At 44.3% G+C, this 17,695-nt stretch overlaps 1 protein-coding gene across 1 annotated transcript in view; it reads right to left on the reverse strand.

The window, feature by feature from the left end:
- The window catches only part of PYGL (glycogen phosphorylase L), a 54,747-nt gene extending 37,319 nt beyond the window's left edge, over positions 1 to 17,428 (reverse strand). The window contains exons 1-4 of the mRNA XM_030854955.3: positions 17,087 to 17,428; positions 11,904 to 12,005; positions 8,947 to 9,025; positions 5,682 to 5,785 (exon numbers count right to left, since the gene is read on the reverse strand). Coding sequence (XP_030710815.1) covers positions 5,682 to 5,785; positions 8,947 to 9,025; positions 11,904 to 12,005; positions 17,087 to 17,329 — 528 coding nt within the window. The 5' untranslated portion in view covers positions 17,330 to 17,428. The remainder of the gene's footprint in view (positions 1 to 5,681; positions 5,786 to 8,946; positions 9,026 to 11,903; positions 12,006 to 17,086) is intronic.
- Between the last annotated feature and the right edge of the window lie 267 nt (positions 17,429 to 17,695).

Raw genomic sequence — 17,695 nt, forward strand, 5'->3', positions numbered from 1 at the left:
AAAAAGATATTAATGATGAATTATGACACAATGCTGGATCCTTCATGATCACCTATGTATGAGTTCAGTGTCTGCCCCAGGCACAGTGTGGAGAGAGGCAAACAAACACAGCTATCTTTTGAGATATTAGACAAAACATTAATGTCAACAACCAGACAAGCAAACACACATCCATTTATTCAAACATTGATCATATTGGGAATGCTAGTAAGCTGCCCATTAACAAGAGCTACCAGCATCATGATGAATGAAAAGGGGACACACAGAAACAACATCTTCGGATAGAAGGTCTGGAATTAGAGAGCTGCAGGAGGGTGTAGCAGATGCAGGATGAAGCCTAGGGAAGGCTGGACCTAGATGTGAGCTAATCAGTACAATGCACCTTGTTAAAATGCAGAGTCTCAGGCAGTCTGGGGAGGGGTCTTAAATTTTCCATTTAAAAATTTGCGTCTTGGGGCTTCCCTGATGGCGCAGTGGTTGAGAGTCCGCCTGCCAATGCGTGGGACGCAGGTTTGTGCCCCAGTCTGGGAGGATCCCACATGCCGCGGAGCGGCTGGGCCCGTGAGCCATGGCCGCTGAGCCTGCGCGTCCGGAGCCTGTGTTCCGCAACGGGAGAGGCCACAACAGTGAGAGGCTTGCGTACCGCAAAAAAAAAAAAAAAAAAAAAAATGCATCTTAACATGTAGCCGGCGGGTACACGGTGCAGCAGGGAGCTACACAGCGATACAAAGTCAGGAACTGTAATTCAGAATTGAGACTTCGGCTATCCCATTCATAAAGAGAACAAAAATACAATTAAAATTTAACAAGGAAAGGATTGAATTTTATCAGTTGATAAGAAATTGGTTAAGTTAAGAGTCCTCTAGCTCGTGTTAATAACTAGAAACTCTATGAAAAATAAATGAGGATATGCACAAAGATCAAACATCCTGACTTACAAAACACTTCACGCTGCACTTAGGCAAGAGCAGTGTTCTGGGTTTCAAATTACTGGTCAATGTGAACACACAATGCTTCCTGTAACAGGAAAGAACCTTAGGGCCTATCTGCCTCACTTCAGCATTCAGGACTGTTGTAAAATACGCCTTAAGTTTTTACATGAACCAGGAGGACGTGGAGGCAGAAACAGCATTCCTCTCGAAAATCATGTCCACAGGTGAGCTGACAAGATATTTTCTGCTGCAAAATGCAGCAGAAGCAGACTCTTCTCCCCTCAAGCACTGTGAAATGCCCGTACAAGAGAGGCTGAACACTGGGCTTCCCACCACTGGCCGGCCCCTCCTGGCCTCCTTTGCAAACCAGAAGCTGCATTTGCTCTTTTGAGGACACGCTGTTAAGCAACAAGGGACTAGTCAGCCAGTCACTCTCAATGTTGGTCTGATTTTTTCCTGCCAAATAATGGCTGGTTTTCGTTTCACTGGGTTAACAAGTTCTGGAGGAGAACAGGACTCCTAGCTTGCTGCTCTTTATTGAGTCTCTTCCTGATTTTGGCAAGAAATCAGCCAACACTTCCCTCAGTTATGCAAAGCCTGTTTTTAACGTAAATTGAAAAATAGATATTTCATAAAAGCAAGCTGGTCTGAGCAGATCAGAGGAGAAAGAGAGAACTGCCTCCAGCCACCCCAGCTCAATCCACAGAGGCTGCGGGATGGTGATAAACCTCCTTTCTATCTTGCTTTCTTCCAACAAATCAACAAACTGGTCTGTAAATTTAGATTTCCACGTAACCAGTGATCCCTGAGTGCACTAACTTGCTGAGCCATATGAAGGGCAGGGGCCAGACGGGAGGAGAGCTTCCATTTATATACAAGTGGGCTGTGTGGATCTGAACATCCCAGATGAAAAGGAGCTGAGACAAAGCAAGCAGGAGACTGTGGCGTGGGGAGCAGCATGCCCGCCTGGGTGGTGGTGGCAGTGGTGGTGTGTGTGTATGTGTGGGGATGCATGGCAGCTGGATCTGGGGTCTTCCTAGAGAGATAACTCGGTGGGATCTATTCCAGCCAGCATGGAAGCAGAGGTCAGCTCAGGGCCTCTGTGAGTGACTGAATTCGAAGAAACGCTTTTCCCCTCAACTGTGGGATACACGGGACATGAAGAACCAGTGAGCAACCAACAGGAGTTGTCAACAAACTTTGCTTTCTGATGGTACCAGTCATTGGTAAATGTTTCTGGGGAACACCAGGAATTCAACAATGGCCAGGAGAGGGATGCTTGCTGGGTAATGTGAACTGTGCATGGCTAGGTATAGCAGGGTTCTAAGAGAAAGAATGTTCCAGTAGACTGCTTGATTCAACCCTGAGATTTCTACTACCAGCGTCTTTCCACTCAGAACTTTAGCGTGTGACTATTTAACTTGAGGCTGTCGCAACTGCCTTTCCCCCTCTTCCTCCCAGTGGCCAGTCATTTTCAGAGGACTATGCTGAGAAGGTTTCAATGATCCCCATTAGAGTTCGAGGTAAGTCAAGCATTTGAGCAATAAAATTGTTTTCCTTGGGGGGTGGGGTGGAGTTCACAACACACACTTTATTACTGCAAATCTTCCTTGAAGAGAGCCTTCAAAAACTGAAAGTCTATCAACCTTTAAAAATCTTCCTAGTTTGTGCAATTTTCATCAGCCTTCTCCATTGTAAGAGCAACCATGTAGCTGATATGAGTAGAGCAGTGACCATGCCCCCAAAAGGCATTCTGCTTTCCTGGAAGATATTTTTTGTTTTTCACGGAAACAGTTTCTTTTTTATGTTTGCTTTTTAAAATCCCATCCCAGTGAACAACGGCTATGGTAGATAAAATTAGGTGTCCTTCTGACTCAATTTCAGTTGTAATGAAAGAAGTGATGATGTAGTAAAGCTAGCTTTGGAGACTAGCAAAAGCCACTTGGTCTCTCTTTTTCCTTTAAAGACACTAGAATATATACTTCTTGGGTCTCACAGGAGAGAAGGGATGGTTTCCTGAAATAAGGCCATTTAAAAGTAGCAAAGGTCATAGGTGGGATTAATAAAGAGTGACCTTTCATAAGACTTTGGGGGAAAATGCACTTGAAAGACAATTTTTTGAGACTGATCTGCTGAGTTAAAAAAAATCTTTCACAGAAAAGTAAGAAATAAAATCCTTAAACATCCTGGGGTATAATGAGTACCATACAGGATACAAAGACTGAGAAAGGATACCACGTATCGCTTGGTCAGGTTGCGTTAAAATCTTGGTCCAACTGGAAATGCCTGCCAAGCTAGGCTTCTCACCATGTAGCCCTAGATTACTTCACTGTGGAAGGGAACCAATTATTTTGTTTTTATATCTTTTTTTTTTTCTATTTTTTTGCGGTACGCGGCCCTCTCACTGTTGTGGCCTCTCCCGTTGCGGAGCACAGGCTCCGGACGCGCAGGCTCAGCGGCCATGGCTCACGGGCCCAGCCGCTCCGCGGCACGTGGGATCCTCCCGGACCAGGGCACAAACCCGCGTCCCCTGCATCTGCAGGCGGACTCCCAACCACTGCGCCACCAGGGAAGTCCCGTTTTTATATCTTTTTATGATTATAAAATACACATTTCTTATGAAATATGCGTCATGTAGGAGAACAAACAGAAGATAGTCAAAGTCACCCATAATCTTATCTCCCAGAGATAATTACTGTTGAAGCTTTGACATTATTTTTTTTTTCTAGCACTTTATCTTTTTGGTTTCTTTTGGATAGGTCATACTATCCAAATGATCCTATACCTCCTTTTTTCAGCTGTCATAAACAATTTCCCATTTCATTATAATTAATTAAAAACATGATATTAATGGTTACCTTAATATTTTATTATATAATACCACAATTAAAAAAATTATCCTCCTTTTATTAGGCCAAATTAACATTTCATTGAGTGCCTATTTGTGCAACAGACATTTTACATATTTTCATAGTTCTGTGAAGCTGGCATCTCCATTTTGCAGACAAGAAAAGTGAGGCTCAGGGAAGCTAGGTAACCTAATCAAGACAACAAACTTCATAAGGGTAATGAGTTGCACTTAGGCCTCAAATTAGAAATTAGATCTCATATTAGGGCCCAATTTTTTTTCTACCCAATGCTGCCTCCTAATTGATTTAGAAGTAGCTAAAGATACACTGGTTCTTAACAAAATTTGGAAGTTTGTCTTTCAATACGTTCCCAGTATTCTCCTCCTGGGACTTCCCTTGGTGCATTCTCTTATATCCAATCTTTTAGTGCCCTCCTTCTTTGGCCCAGAGTGTCCAAACACTGAGGGAGGGGAAAGTGGATGGCGATGACACTCAGCTTCTCATCCTTCCTCTCCCCTGGGATTAGCTCCAGCCTAGGTCCCTCAACCCAAGGCCTGATCACGCTGACCTTGGACTGACTCTTGGGAGGGCTCAGAGAGCTCAGGCTTCTTGAATATCCAGTATCCTTTTGCCAATGATGTGTGTGTATGAGACAAAGATACGGAGAGAAAAAACCTAAATCACACTTAGCATCGGGGAAAACTGTCCATGCCAGGGCTGACTGTAGTTCAAAGAGTTACCAAAGATAAACAGATACTTAAGAATCTAGTTTGGTTATATAAAAATAAAATGAGAGTCATTTGTATGGATTCATTACTATTTGTGCAGTTTTCTACAGAGCACTATAATTATACGTATTACATATGGGCCAGAGTTTTTTAATATAATAGTTAACAGGACTGCCTGCTTTTGTCTTATAAAAAAAATTAGAACACTGAGCTTACATATCTTGTAAGATAGGCATGTTAAGGAGGGCAAGACTCTGAGTGTAGAAAAGAATACTGAATGTGGACCTGGAAATCTGGGGATATACAGCCTTATTTGCCAGCTGTGTGATCTGAGGTGACTTCCCCTCTTAAGACCTTCAGTTTTCTCACCTACAAAAATGGTGACATGCTTCCTACTATCAAGAGTTATTGGGGGACTTCCCTGGTGGTGCAGTGGTTAAGAAGACGTCTGCCAATGCAGGGGATACGGGTTTGAGCCTTTGTCGGGGAAGATCCCACATACCACAGAGCAACTAAGCCTGTGTGCCACAACTACTAAGCCTGCGCTCTAGAGCCCACGAGCCACAACTACTGAAGCCTCTGCGCGCCTAGAGCCCGTGCTCTGCAACAAGAAAAGCCACTGCAATGAGAAGCCCACGCACCCCAACGAAGAGCGGCCCCCGGCTTGCTGCAACTAGAGAAAGCCCGCGCGCAGCAAAGAAAACCCAGTGCAGCCAAAAATAAATAAATTAATAATAATAATAATAAAGACCCAACGCAGCCATAAATAAATAAATAAATTTAAAAAAAAAGAAAAAAGTTATTGGGGAAGATCATGAGCTAAAAGATGTGCTCCTCCATTTTATATGCTGCAGAGATAGGACACTGCACGTTATAGGTAGTCCACATGCAGGCCAATCAGTGATAACTATCTTCAGAGAACCCCTGTGAGTCTGGCACCGTACAAGATGCTACGGATCTGGTGGCGAATGATATTGGCGATACCAGCAGGCTCTCTGCTCTTAGGGAGCTTACACCTCAAAGTGGGAAGACTGACAGTATTCACTGATGTCAACCAAATGCCACAGAAAGTAGTTAAGCTCTACGTAAAATGTCCATAAGTTATAAACCATCCAGAACACCATGAAGACAAAGGACTTTAATGACAAAATTAAAAAATATGTCTCACGTACCTGCCATCCATCTCGAATCTTCTGATTGAAGATTCCATATTCATATCGGATGCCATAGCCGTAGGCTGCAAGCCCCAGAGTTGCCATGGAATCCAAGAAGCAGGCTAAATTAAACAGAGCACAGGCCACAGGCAGCGTCACCAAGGTTACTCAAAATTCTGTCTTTCTCTAAAAAACATGGCAGCCACAAAACATTTCTCTATGAGAAACCATATTTGTATCCTAAAGCGGAGACTGCAGCACAGCGGGTATTAAGTTTTTAAAATAACATTCTAATTATAGAATAAACTATGGAAAAGGTAGAAAATACAAACATGTATAAAGAAGAAAACAAACATTTATTACCTCACCATCCAGAAATAACCACTGTGTTGGCATTTCATCTGAGAAATGCCAGATGTCTACATTAGAAATGTCCTTTATTATGTCTATGTTAGAAATTCCTTTATTATGTCTGTTCCTCACACTGCCCTTTCTAGGGGAAGCGGTCTCCATGCCCCCCTGCTTGAAAAGACGTGTATAATTTACATGTAAATTGACTGACTAGCTGGACATCTGGGGCAGGCTCTCTTTCTGGCTAATGGAATTCCAGTGTGGTTCACATTATCAGGTGGCCTTATGCTTCAGGGAGGCTGGACCAACTGAATCTTGACTAAACTTCTAAGCTAATCATAGTAATTTTATGTGCTTCACCAGTTTGGGTTTTGGCATGAGCATTCAATGACATTCAATCCAATGAGAGGTGCTAGAAAGCCTGCTGGGTACAGTGAAAGATTTTCCTTACTGCTGCCGTCTTTCTTCCATGAAGGTAAAGTCAAAAGAACCATAGAGACCCAGAGTCCTGACAGAATTGTCTGCTGAATAAATTAATCTTAAAATGGCCAACCTCTGAAGTTCTCGTTCTGTGATAATACACGTCCTTGTTGGCGGAACTAGCTTTTGCTAGGTTTTCTGTTTCTTGTAGCCAACGGCTTTAATGACAGAGCACCTGATCTAGAGCAGCCGATCAACAGGCTGGGTAGGATCTATCTTGTGGTCAGGAGGAATTTTAGGGGTTACGTTAAGCATGGTGCCCCTCTCAGGAATCTGAACTGAGAAATATACAGAGAATGAGAAAATATAGTAGGATCTAAAACTGAAAAGAACATTGAAAATTGCAGATCAAACAGGAAGAGACTGAGCTAGGTTCACGGTGGAGTCCTAAAACAGATCCACAAAGGCCAATGGCCAAGACCTTCAAGTTACTGTAACATCACAATGGTCTTCCAGTCCCTGTGCTCATGTGGCCTGGCTCTGTCCCAGGTCCTGCTCTCTCGGAGCTGTGGCGATTTGTCTCTTCCTGGGTCCTGATCAAATTATCCTTAGAGCCTCACCAGAATGGGGGTCCCAGTTTTTTCAGTCTGGTAAGAGATGAGGTCATCTAATGAGAATTACTCAGCCTCATTCACCCCTTCCCTGTCAGGCCCAGAGTGGGGTTAACGCTGCCAAAAAATAGGCCTGGGACTTTACATAAAAGCCTACCTTGTCAGTCTTAGATGAGCATGCCGTTGGCTCTGCTGGTCTTCCTATAGCTCCATGGAAAGCCTACTAATTACCCAATGATTAACTTCTCAAGGTGGCTAAGTATGCCAAAGGCAGCGTTTTCTATGACTAACTGCAACATTAAAACACATGGCCACTCATGTAGTAAGGAATAAACAATATGAAACACATGCAAGTGGAGTTCTAGTCATTTGAAACTGTGTGTAAAATTAAGAGATTGTGGAATCATTTCTAAAAGAGAAGATGTAGATATTTATTTTTCATAGAGTACGATCTGATACATACATGTGTGGTCGTACATTCTATTATTAAATTTAAATTTCACAAGTAAATAATATAGTAACATCCTCTTTGTAAAAACAATTAAAATGTTACTGACAGGGCTTCCCTGGTGGTGCAGTGGTTGAGAATCTGCCTGCTAATGCAGGGGACACGGGTTCGAGCCCTGGTCTGGGAAGATCCCACATGCCGCGGAGCAACTGGGCCCGTGAGCCACAATTACTGAGCCTGCGCGTCTGGAGCCCGTGCTCCGCAACAAGAGAGGCCGCGATAGTGAGAGGCCAGCGCACCGCGATGAAGAGTGGCCCCCACTTGCCACAACTAGAGAAAGCCCTCGCACAGAAACGAAGACCCAACACAGCCATAAATAAATAAATAAAGCAAACTGTCAACAAGTAAAAATAAATAAACATTATAAAATGTTACCCACAGGGCTAGCATCCCTTTTGACTGCCACCCCCAATTCTGCGCTCCTTTCTACAGAAAGTCACAAGGAGCAGTTCAGTATTTCAAATTTCAGACTTTTTCTTTGGATTTACATATATACATTCTCACATAAAATATTGATTTTTAAAAAACATAAATGGTATCACACTGTGTGGCTTTTAATGCAACTTGTTTCCTCTGCCCCCAGCCCCCCACCTCTTGGAGGTCTATGCAGGGAAGTACAAATAGTTCGCTTTTAGGTTGACACATATTATTCTGTAACATGGTGTTCCTCTACTTATTTACCTATTCTATCAATGGACATTAGGTTATTTCTAAAATTTTGCTTTTACAGACAATACTGTAGCAATTTTTTTCACATGCCTCCTTGTGTACATGTTGGAGTATTTCTTTAGGGGAGATATCAGGAAGTAGAATTGCTTGGTGGTAAGGATGCATATTTTTAATTTAATGGCATTGGTACTATATTTTTAATGTTTTCCTCTATATTTGTGGAAAAATCATTTCCTGGATAAGGCAAAGAACTCAAAATTCATCCATACAAAACAAAAATACTCATTAATTAAATCATACCAATAGTATAACAAGTGTGTCACTGCCTACTAGTTGATCAAAAAGCAAACTGTTAAGTGCACAGGACGATAATACAATGGGTAAACAACTTAGGTGCTACCACACGAGTATGTGAATTGAGCAGCTGTGAACAAATAACAGTGAAGTGAAGGGGCCACCTTGGAAACCCTTAAGTGAACAGGAAGGATCTGGTCAGCTTTGGGGTTTGAAGCAATGTCTCCAAACTTTTTAAGCAATGTCTCTTTTGTTAAAGATCGTTTCTCTACTGTCTGTCTAGAACTGGTCAAACCACCGTGCAGACTCAGAAACAAACACAGCTACAACCGGCTCACACTGTGCACTTCTAGACAGTCTTCTGGTTCTTTAAGCTTGGCTGTGCATGGCATCTGAGACGGCGTCAAGGGCCAGACAATAGCACACTTACCAGCAAGCCTCCCAAGACCACCATTGCCAAGCCCAGCATCTTCTTCAATTTCTTCTAACTCCTCCATATCCAATCCAAGCTGGTGATGAAAGAAAAACAACATAGGACGTGGATACAAACTTTAGATATACAAACAGGCCACTTCAGAGAGAACAGTCATTTCCTAAAGCTCTGGGTTGGGTCTTCAGGTTCATCTGTGAACTCAATCCTGCCAGGTCCCTCACTGCTTGAACCGGCATCAGATACCCGCTGCGGATGCTGGTGACTGAAGATGCAAACTGTCCGAGATGGCACGGCAGCAGCTTGGAGAAGAGTATGGGCTCTAAATGTCCATTACCGACCCTGTTACTTCTTAGCTATATGAACCTGAGCAAGGTAGTAAATCTCACTATGCCTTTCACTTCTCGTTTAAAAATGAGGATAATAGTATCTACTTCATTTAGGGCTGTGAATTAAATGAGATTATACAAACAAAGCATTCAGAATGATTCCTGGGTAGGTATTTCTCGATAAATGTTGGCTATTACTATTTCTTAAAATTATTTTTTGTTGCCAGGGTAAAACCTCAGAAATAGTCCAGTACCAAGTTGATACTAACTGGACTAAATTTTGAAAATGACCAAAAGGTATGAGGTCAGATTTTCCGGGATGGACTACAGTTCATCTTTTCATGGCCACAACATATTTACTCAGTAAGGTCAAAGGTTGTTAACCCAAAACCAGTTAGTGAGTCACTGCCCATGACACCAGGGGCCAGACAGCAGTCAGGGAAACCTCAGCCCCGTGGTCCTGCTGGATGGGCCTAAAATCCTCTACTTCTCTCTGGGGTAGATAACAGACTGTGGGGGGATAGTGGGAGGGGGAGATAAATTAGGAGGTGGGATTAACATACACCCACTACTGTATATAAAATAGGTAAACAACAAGGACCTACTGGGCTTCCCTGGTGGTGCAGTGGTTAAGAATCTGCCTGCCAATGCAGGGGACATGGGTTTGATCCCTGGTCTGGGAAGATCCCACATGCCACACAGCAACTAAGCCCACGAGCCACAACTACTGAGCCCGCTGAGCCCGCGTGCCACAACTACTGAAGCCTGCGCGCCTAGAGCCCGTGCTCTGCAACAAGAGAAGCCACCGCAATGAGAAGCCTGCGCACCGCAACAAAAAGTAGCCCCCGCTTGCCGCAGCTAGAGAAAGCCCATGCGCAGCAATGAAGACCCAATGCAGCCAAAAATAAATAAATAAAATAAATAAATTTATTAAAAAAAACAAAAACAAGGACCTACTGCATAGCGTAGGGAACTATACTCAACATCTTGTAATAACGTATAATGGAGAAGAAGCTAAAAAAGAATATATAGCTGAGTCACTTTGCTGTACACTTGAAACTAACACAACATTGTAAATTAACTATAGTCAATTAAAAAAAAAGAGAGACTGTGGGAGGCCAAGGAGCATCTGTGACCTTGGGGATGGATGGAATTGGTTGCCAGTCAGCTCCCTGCCACAAAGTGTTGGGACCCGCACAGCCAGAGGTCACTAGCAGCAGTGTGGACTCATATCAAAATTCTGCAGCTGTAGAGGTCACTTTGGACGGTTCATCTTACAATGAGGAAATTGATGGCCAGATAAACTAAACGACCTGTCCTCTGCTGACTAGATAATAATCTAGCCCATGCCTGGCTAATAATGGTCCATTGGGAAGTGACTGCATTCTTAATCTGAAAGTGATGCAATCCATGAAATTTTACATGGAAACATAATTTACACATTTGAAAACATACGCACAAGACGTAACTATGCTTGAAGTGGATGCCCCAGTTGCCATAGGGTTACCTGCTTGGATCCCTACCCTTATTCAAAAGTTGCTTTCTGACACAAGTCCTGATAACTAAATCTTCTAAGAGTTCAAAAATGGATTTGCTTCTGTTCATTGTTCAAAGGGCTTTCAAACTTGCTCCCTGGTGACTAGAGTACTGGGGTCCTCGTAACATCAACTGCTAATGCTAGTGCTCAGGATTTTTAACACTCTAAACATGTGAGTCTAGAGTAGGCTATAAACCTTGAGCAAGGAGACATGGGTTACTTCATCCCACCTGGTTAGATTATGGTGCAAAGGAGGTATATTTTTTTCAGCTGATATCAGGGGAAGCAAAGAAAAGGGAAGCAGAGAGGAGGTGCAATGGTTCTTTCGCACGAAATGCTCTACTAAACCCACACAAAGGAAACCAGTCCTAGTGACAAGCAGCTGGCCACAGGGGAGGACAACAACCCTATGCCAGGCCAAAAGCAACTTGAACAGTCTCTTACTTAGAGTGCATCTTTGCACATACTCGTTCCTCCTATTAACCACATCAGAAAGGTTAAGGACTATTTTTGGTATGAAGATGCTTGAAGGTCAAAGGAGAAACAGTTAAATACGTTCATTCAAACAAATTAGCACATTAGGTTCAAGACCTCAGGCTCCTCATTTAAAGAGGAAGTGTATTTTACATCTCATTAAGCAACAGAGAAAGTATGACAACGGAATTTTAAAAGTTTATTACTTTCACGTATTGCCTTGATATACAAATAACAGTCAAACTTTGATCCCTTTAAAAAAGTATATAGGAGCCCAAAGTATAGCTTGTGATTCCGATGGCAGGGACTCAAGTACTTCTTAAAGGCTTGTTCAGATGCTAATTGCTAAAATGTAATTTGTTGCATAATGCCGTCAAAAACTGATTACAGAACAAAATTCTCATGAAGTAAAACTAGTTCTCTAGCTTTGTTCCTCTTAACCCAGAGATCAGGAGTACTATAGTTTAGATTTCTAATAGTTTGTAATAGCCATGTCTATAGAAGCAATTTTTCACCATTTTTGGGGGGGTGGGGGTGGGGCGGCTATATCCCCAAGGTTCCTGAGTTGAACTTGAAATTTAAAGGGAGAGAATGAGAGAAATATGGAGACAATGTACCTGGTAAATGGCCTCGTCACAGGCATTCTGCAGGCCAAGGTTGATCATGGTGTTCTGTAATGTTCGGCCCATGTAAAATTCCAAAGAGAGGTAATAAACCCTCTGAAACAAAGAGAGAGGTCATGTTAACGGCTATGAGGCCAACCTTACTTGTCAACATAAAAACACAAGGTCACCCGTAAGAAACAAACAGGCAGGACTACTTTAACTCAGGTTCAAATGAGACTCCTATAGATGCATGAAGGGCTAAAGAAAAGCACTTCTGATAACTTACTGGCTTTGGAAAAACCATTTCATATCCTGGTTTTGGTGGTAATACTTAAAAAATATATATCTTTTACCCCCAGGGAGGGGAAAAAAAGCAAACTCATCCAACTCATTAGATTCAATATTTTGTGGGTTTTTTCTTCCTGTTCATGAGCCTCATGAAAAAACATATGTTTGGGGTAAACGGAAGTCAGACTGACATAGCTCATCATTCATCTGTAAAATGTTTATAGGATGAGGGTCAGGTGGGGTCGGCTGTGAGCATCTCAAGTCATTCAAGAAACACAGAGATTAACTCCTTCAAGATACACCCAATGGCTACAAAGTATTCCTCCTTAACTGTTACTGCAAGTAATATTATAATTAAATATTTTAGAATTAAAATTATCCTAGAAAGTCTATGAACTGGCAATAGTTCCTTCTGTATAACAAAAGACTGCCTCAGGTTTATTGGTGTCTGTTCTTGGTGAAACAGGACATTTCTCTATCAGGTTAGAAACTGTTTGCCTTTGACAAAGTAAAAGCCAAGCAAATATCAATAGTAATCAGAGTTGAAAGCAAAAGGTGCAAAGCTCAGACTTACCTAACACCCTTTAAAATACAAGCACAGTTTACTAGTCAAAAAAAACAAAAAGGGTCAGTAACTTCATCATCCTCTTATAAAATATCTTACTCTCTGTATCAGTTCCTCTTTTCTTTTTCACCAAACACAAAACAAAACAATAAAAATCTGTAAATGCATCAGTATCAATATAAAGTCACCTCAAATTTTAGGGACTTCCCCATTTCTCAATAGGAAGAACCCCAAAGAAAAGGATTTGGCCAACCAGGAAGTACTAAAAAAAAAAAAGAATATAGTTCAATATAAGAAATGCCTATAATAAAAATACAAAAAGGGGCTTCCCTGGTGGCACAGTGGTTGAGAGTCCGCCTGCCGATGCAGGGGACGCAGGTTCGTGCCCCGGTCTGGGAAGATCCCACGTGCCGCGGAGCGGCTGGGCCCGTGAGCCATGGCCGCTGAGCCTGCGCATCCGGAGCCTGTGCTCCGCAACGGGAGAGGTCACAACAGTGAGAGGCCTGCGTACCGCAAAAAAAAAATAAAAAAATAAAGAAAGAAGAAATGCCTATTATGATATTTAAATCATTAGTTACACATATATACTTAAAATATTATATGAAAATGTCAATTCAGAAATCTTACTTTTCCCTACTTTCATTTTATGAAACAATTGAATTCTAAGTCTTCCCATGGATAGTCAACATGTTATCAAACACTATTTTCCAGAGCACATCATCATTATTTTTATCCAAGTTGTTTGAATATCTATAATGCTGTCATTAGGGCCCTCATTAGTTTATTAGATACCTTTCTGTGAGCTGGGAAAAGGTATCTTTCCTGGGGCAGACTCAGGCCAAAGAGGTGCAAGGCGTCACTCACCCACCCCACCCCCCACCCCCACCCCCCACCCCCCCCCACCCCCCCCCACCCCCGCACGGCGCCCTTGTACCAATGCATCACAAAAAAGAGCATCTCAAGCCACAAATATACATTTACATAACATCAGGGCAGTTTTTTTCATTCTTCCCTGTGTGCATTTTCATGATCTCTATAATATAACCACTACCTATTGCTTTTTACTTTTTAGTGATCTATAAAAATCTTGGTTATAAATACAGTATATATATCCAACACTTGCAATTGTGAGGTCATAGCCTCAGGAATAATGACGACATCTGTGTTAAGTTTCTTTGTCTCCCTTTTAAGGATTCTAAATTAGCATGGACTTAAGAGTTTTTAAGACATTTCAAGGTCTTCCTAAAAAAATGTTGCTGCTTAAAATAAAGTAGTTGATAGAGAGCATCTTGTTACATGACAGATTTTCCAAGGACATGAATTTAAGGTGATTTCCTATTTGCCCACAAATAAATTTTTTTGGGGAGGATAGCACCTTATATTTGGGGGTATAAAAGACCTTAAAAAATTGATCTCCCTCATCGTCTTAGTTAGTGGTCCCTAAACATTTAAACATACTTCTGGTAGTAAAATATCTGAGCATCTCCAGTATAGCTTATAGATTACATGCATGCACTGCTATTACTAATATCTTATGTATATTTTACAAAAATTAGAAATTTTCAAAAGGCTTGTATAGATAAAATAAAGAAGACATAACAATAAGCAATATTTTTAAAATACATTAAATTTGTTCCTAGGTGTATGGAATAGGCGGCAACACAACTGAGACTTGCAGGGCAGGCCAAGAGTTGAGCAGAGTCCCACGTGGTGGGAAGGGCATTCCGGGTGAAGGGTGCAGTGTGGGCAGAGGCCCGGAAGTGGGGAGAACAGGGCATGGATGGGGACGGCAAATTGGCCTGGTGGGAGAGCAAGGTAATGGGAGGGACAGGCTCACCTGGGCTGAGGAGGGCCTTCAGTGCTTAAGGACTGTGGAAGGCAACACTGCCAGCGATATAGATCTGAGCAGAGGGCAAGATGGATGTCTTTAAGCAGTTTAATCAGACTATAACGCATAGAATGAGATGGGATTGCAAACTCAAATGCCTTCAGGAGCCAGACAGAAAATAAGTGTATAAAGGCAGTCACAAAAAACAATGAGGAGTACTGGGTCAAGAACTGGAGTGTCCTGCCCGAAGGTACGGAAAATAAAACTGCTTAAAGATGTCTAATCAACCAAATAAAATAAGTCTGCTAGCCATATTCAGTTGCATGCAGCCAGTTTAACCATTTCTGGGAAGCAAGGTAAACACTTCGAAATCTACTTCATCGAAGACCAGAGGCCAGGGCCTCAGTTAGGCAGAAAAGTGAGAATGGAGGAGAGTGGGTATTTTCAAGGCAAACTGCAGAAATCAACAGAATTTGGCAACTTGTTGAACGGGGAATACAGGAGGAAATCAAAGGCGAAACTAAAGTTTTGTGTCTGGGTGACTGTCAGGATGACAATGCTATTAACATTAGAAACACAGAAGAGAGGGCAGGATTGGGAGCGATGATGATTTGAGTTTTTAACATTCTGAGTTTAAGGGAATAAGGGGAGATCTAGGTATGTTTACCGAGCACTTACAAATGTAGGAATGGAGCCAGAAAAGGTATTGAGACTAGAGATCCAGATTTGGGATTCATCTGCAGTTACTAGAAAGTAGGGGAGGTGGGAGAGAAGATTGGACACACCTACTGGCTCCACTCTATGCTGAGGGCAGGGACCTTCTGTTATATGAATGACTGTCACAGAGTAGACACTTTATGAACATGTGTGGACTGGATCTTGTTCACTTGTATCACTATCAGAATACCTGGCTTATACCTGCGTAAGTAAGAAATGCTTGCCCAGTGCAGAAACTAACAAGAGAACAAGAAAACCATAAAGTACCAGATAAGTCACTGGAGGAGAAACGTACAAGGCAGCTGTGTTCTTTGGCACTAAATGCTTTGGAAGTGTGTGGGGAGGGGAGGGGGGCAGGTTCTAAAATATGGCTCATCACCTCACTCTCCAGCTTAAAAACTTAAATAATAATTTTTAATGTAAGGTGCAGTCCCCGCTATGCAAATAAAAATTACGGTAAATACATGTATACATAAAGTGTTTTCTAAGAATATAGTTTAGCAGTTGCTACCTCTGGGTAGAGGCCTAAGCCTCAGGGGCAGGGAAGTTACTTTCCATTTGAAAGCTCTGTTACAGCTGCAATTTCTCACTCTGAGGACTGTTTTGCTTAGGGGTTCTTTGAGCACTTGGAATATGGGCTATTCTTTTTCATGCTTTACATATTTTAAAAAATCCTAATAAATGTTTATGTGTATTTCCCACTACCTCTAGGATATTCCCATCATTCACCCTTTCCAATATGCCTCCAGCCAGCGTTTCCAGTTTCCTCTCTCAACACTCACAACCATCCTCACGGCTGCTGCCAGAGCTGCTCTCTCACCCGCACTCTACACAACACAATCCCTCTGGCCGCCAAGTCCTACTCAGTCCTCCCCACCCCGCCCTCCCAGGTTGGCCAGGTGGAAATAGTGTTCCTCCGTGCGCCCAGCAGCGTCCACTCCAGCCCCCGCGCACTGGGTAGGGGTGGTCTGTGAACAGCACTCCTCAGCAGTTCCCGGGTGGCCTGGCCCTCGGTCTCCAGTCCGCAGGAATCAAGGAAGTCCAGAAGCTCCACAACCCACTCCTAGGAACTGCGTGTTGGGCGAGGGGCCGGGGGTCGCTCAGAGCTCTGACCATGGGGTGGGACCTCTACCCCTCCCTCTTCACCACACTCGGGCAGTACCTACGACAAGCCCGGATCTCCCGCGAAACCCCCATCTAGTCCTCCAAAAGTTCTATGGGCTCTGAAGCACCTTCTTCCCACTCTTCCCCACCTACCCCCCCTTAATTCTTATTACCGTTTGACGACCTTTGCATTTGTCTCCCTCCCTAAACATTCAGCTTCCCCGAGGCAGGGTTCTCATCCGTTTTGTTCTGGGTCGACTGCCTGGGGCCGAGAACTGTGTCTGGCATACAGAGAGGAGCCGCCCGACATCTCAGAGTAAACGCTGAGAGGAATGCTCCAAAAAAGTTTGTGAAGCAAGTGGACAGGCGAGGGAGGCCTGGGCGTCGGCTCCAGTTGGTGCCCAGGGGCAGGAAGCGCAGTGAGGCCCACGAGATGTGAACGGGGTGTTGGCGGAGGGCCGCATCTGCCCCTTGGGCTGCCCACCCGCCGCCCAGACGCTCTACGCCGGACTTCGCGTGGGGCAAGAACGGGGTGAGGAGAGGTCACTCCGGGGTCTCCACCCATCCCCGCCGCGGACACCGCCCCGGCGCCCGGATGCTGGACTCGCGCCGTCCCGGAAGGGCACGACCCGGCGAGGGGCGGCGAGGAGCCCCCCTCCCCCTCTCCCCGCCCCCCCGCGCACGGGCGCGTACCTTGGGGCACGTCTCGTAGTAGTGCTGCTGCGTGCGGATCCAGCGCCCCACCAGGTGGTCGCGCACCGTGTGCGCCAGCGCGAAGAAGTAGTCGCGGGGGGTGGCCACATTGCGGTCCTTGACCAGCGTGAAGTGCAGATGCCGGTTGAAGCCCTTCTTCAGCTCGGCCACGTTCTCCACGCCCACGATGCCGCGGATGCTGATCTGCCGCCGCTTCTCCTGGTCGGTCAGGGGCTTGGCCATGGCGGCGGCGAGCAGGACGTGCGGCTCCGGACGCCCGGCGGCAGGACAGGGGCGGAGTCGCCCCGCGCCTCTCGCCGCTTTTGAGTCGGCGAAAAGTCTGACGCCCGCCCCTCGGTGCGGCGCCGCCCGGGGTTGCAGCCCGCCCTCCTGAGAGGCGGAGGGAAACCCTGGCCCCTCCCTTTGACTCTGGGTTGGGTAGGGCGCGTAGGGCGGTGGGAGAGCACCTGTCGCGACCTCTGCGCACCCGATATGCCAGGGGGTGGAGGTGGGGGGCTGGCGGCCAGGGACCTGGGCTGAATCCTCTTGGCAGTTGAAGGTGGGACCTTTGGTGACTCACGTGGACACTCTGACGCCTCCTTTCGGATC

Source organism: Globicephala melas, chromosome 2, assembly GCF_963455315.2.
Source record: "Globicephala melas chromosome 2, mGloMel1.2, whole genome shotgun sequence".
NCBI classification, from domain to species: domain Eukaryota; kingdom Metazoa; phylum Chordata; class Mammalia; order Artiodactyla; family Delphinidae; genus Globicephala; species Globicephala melas.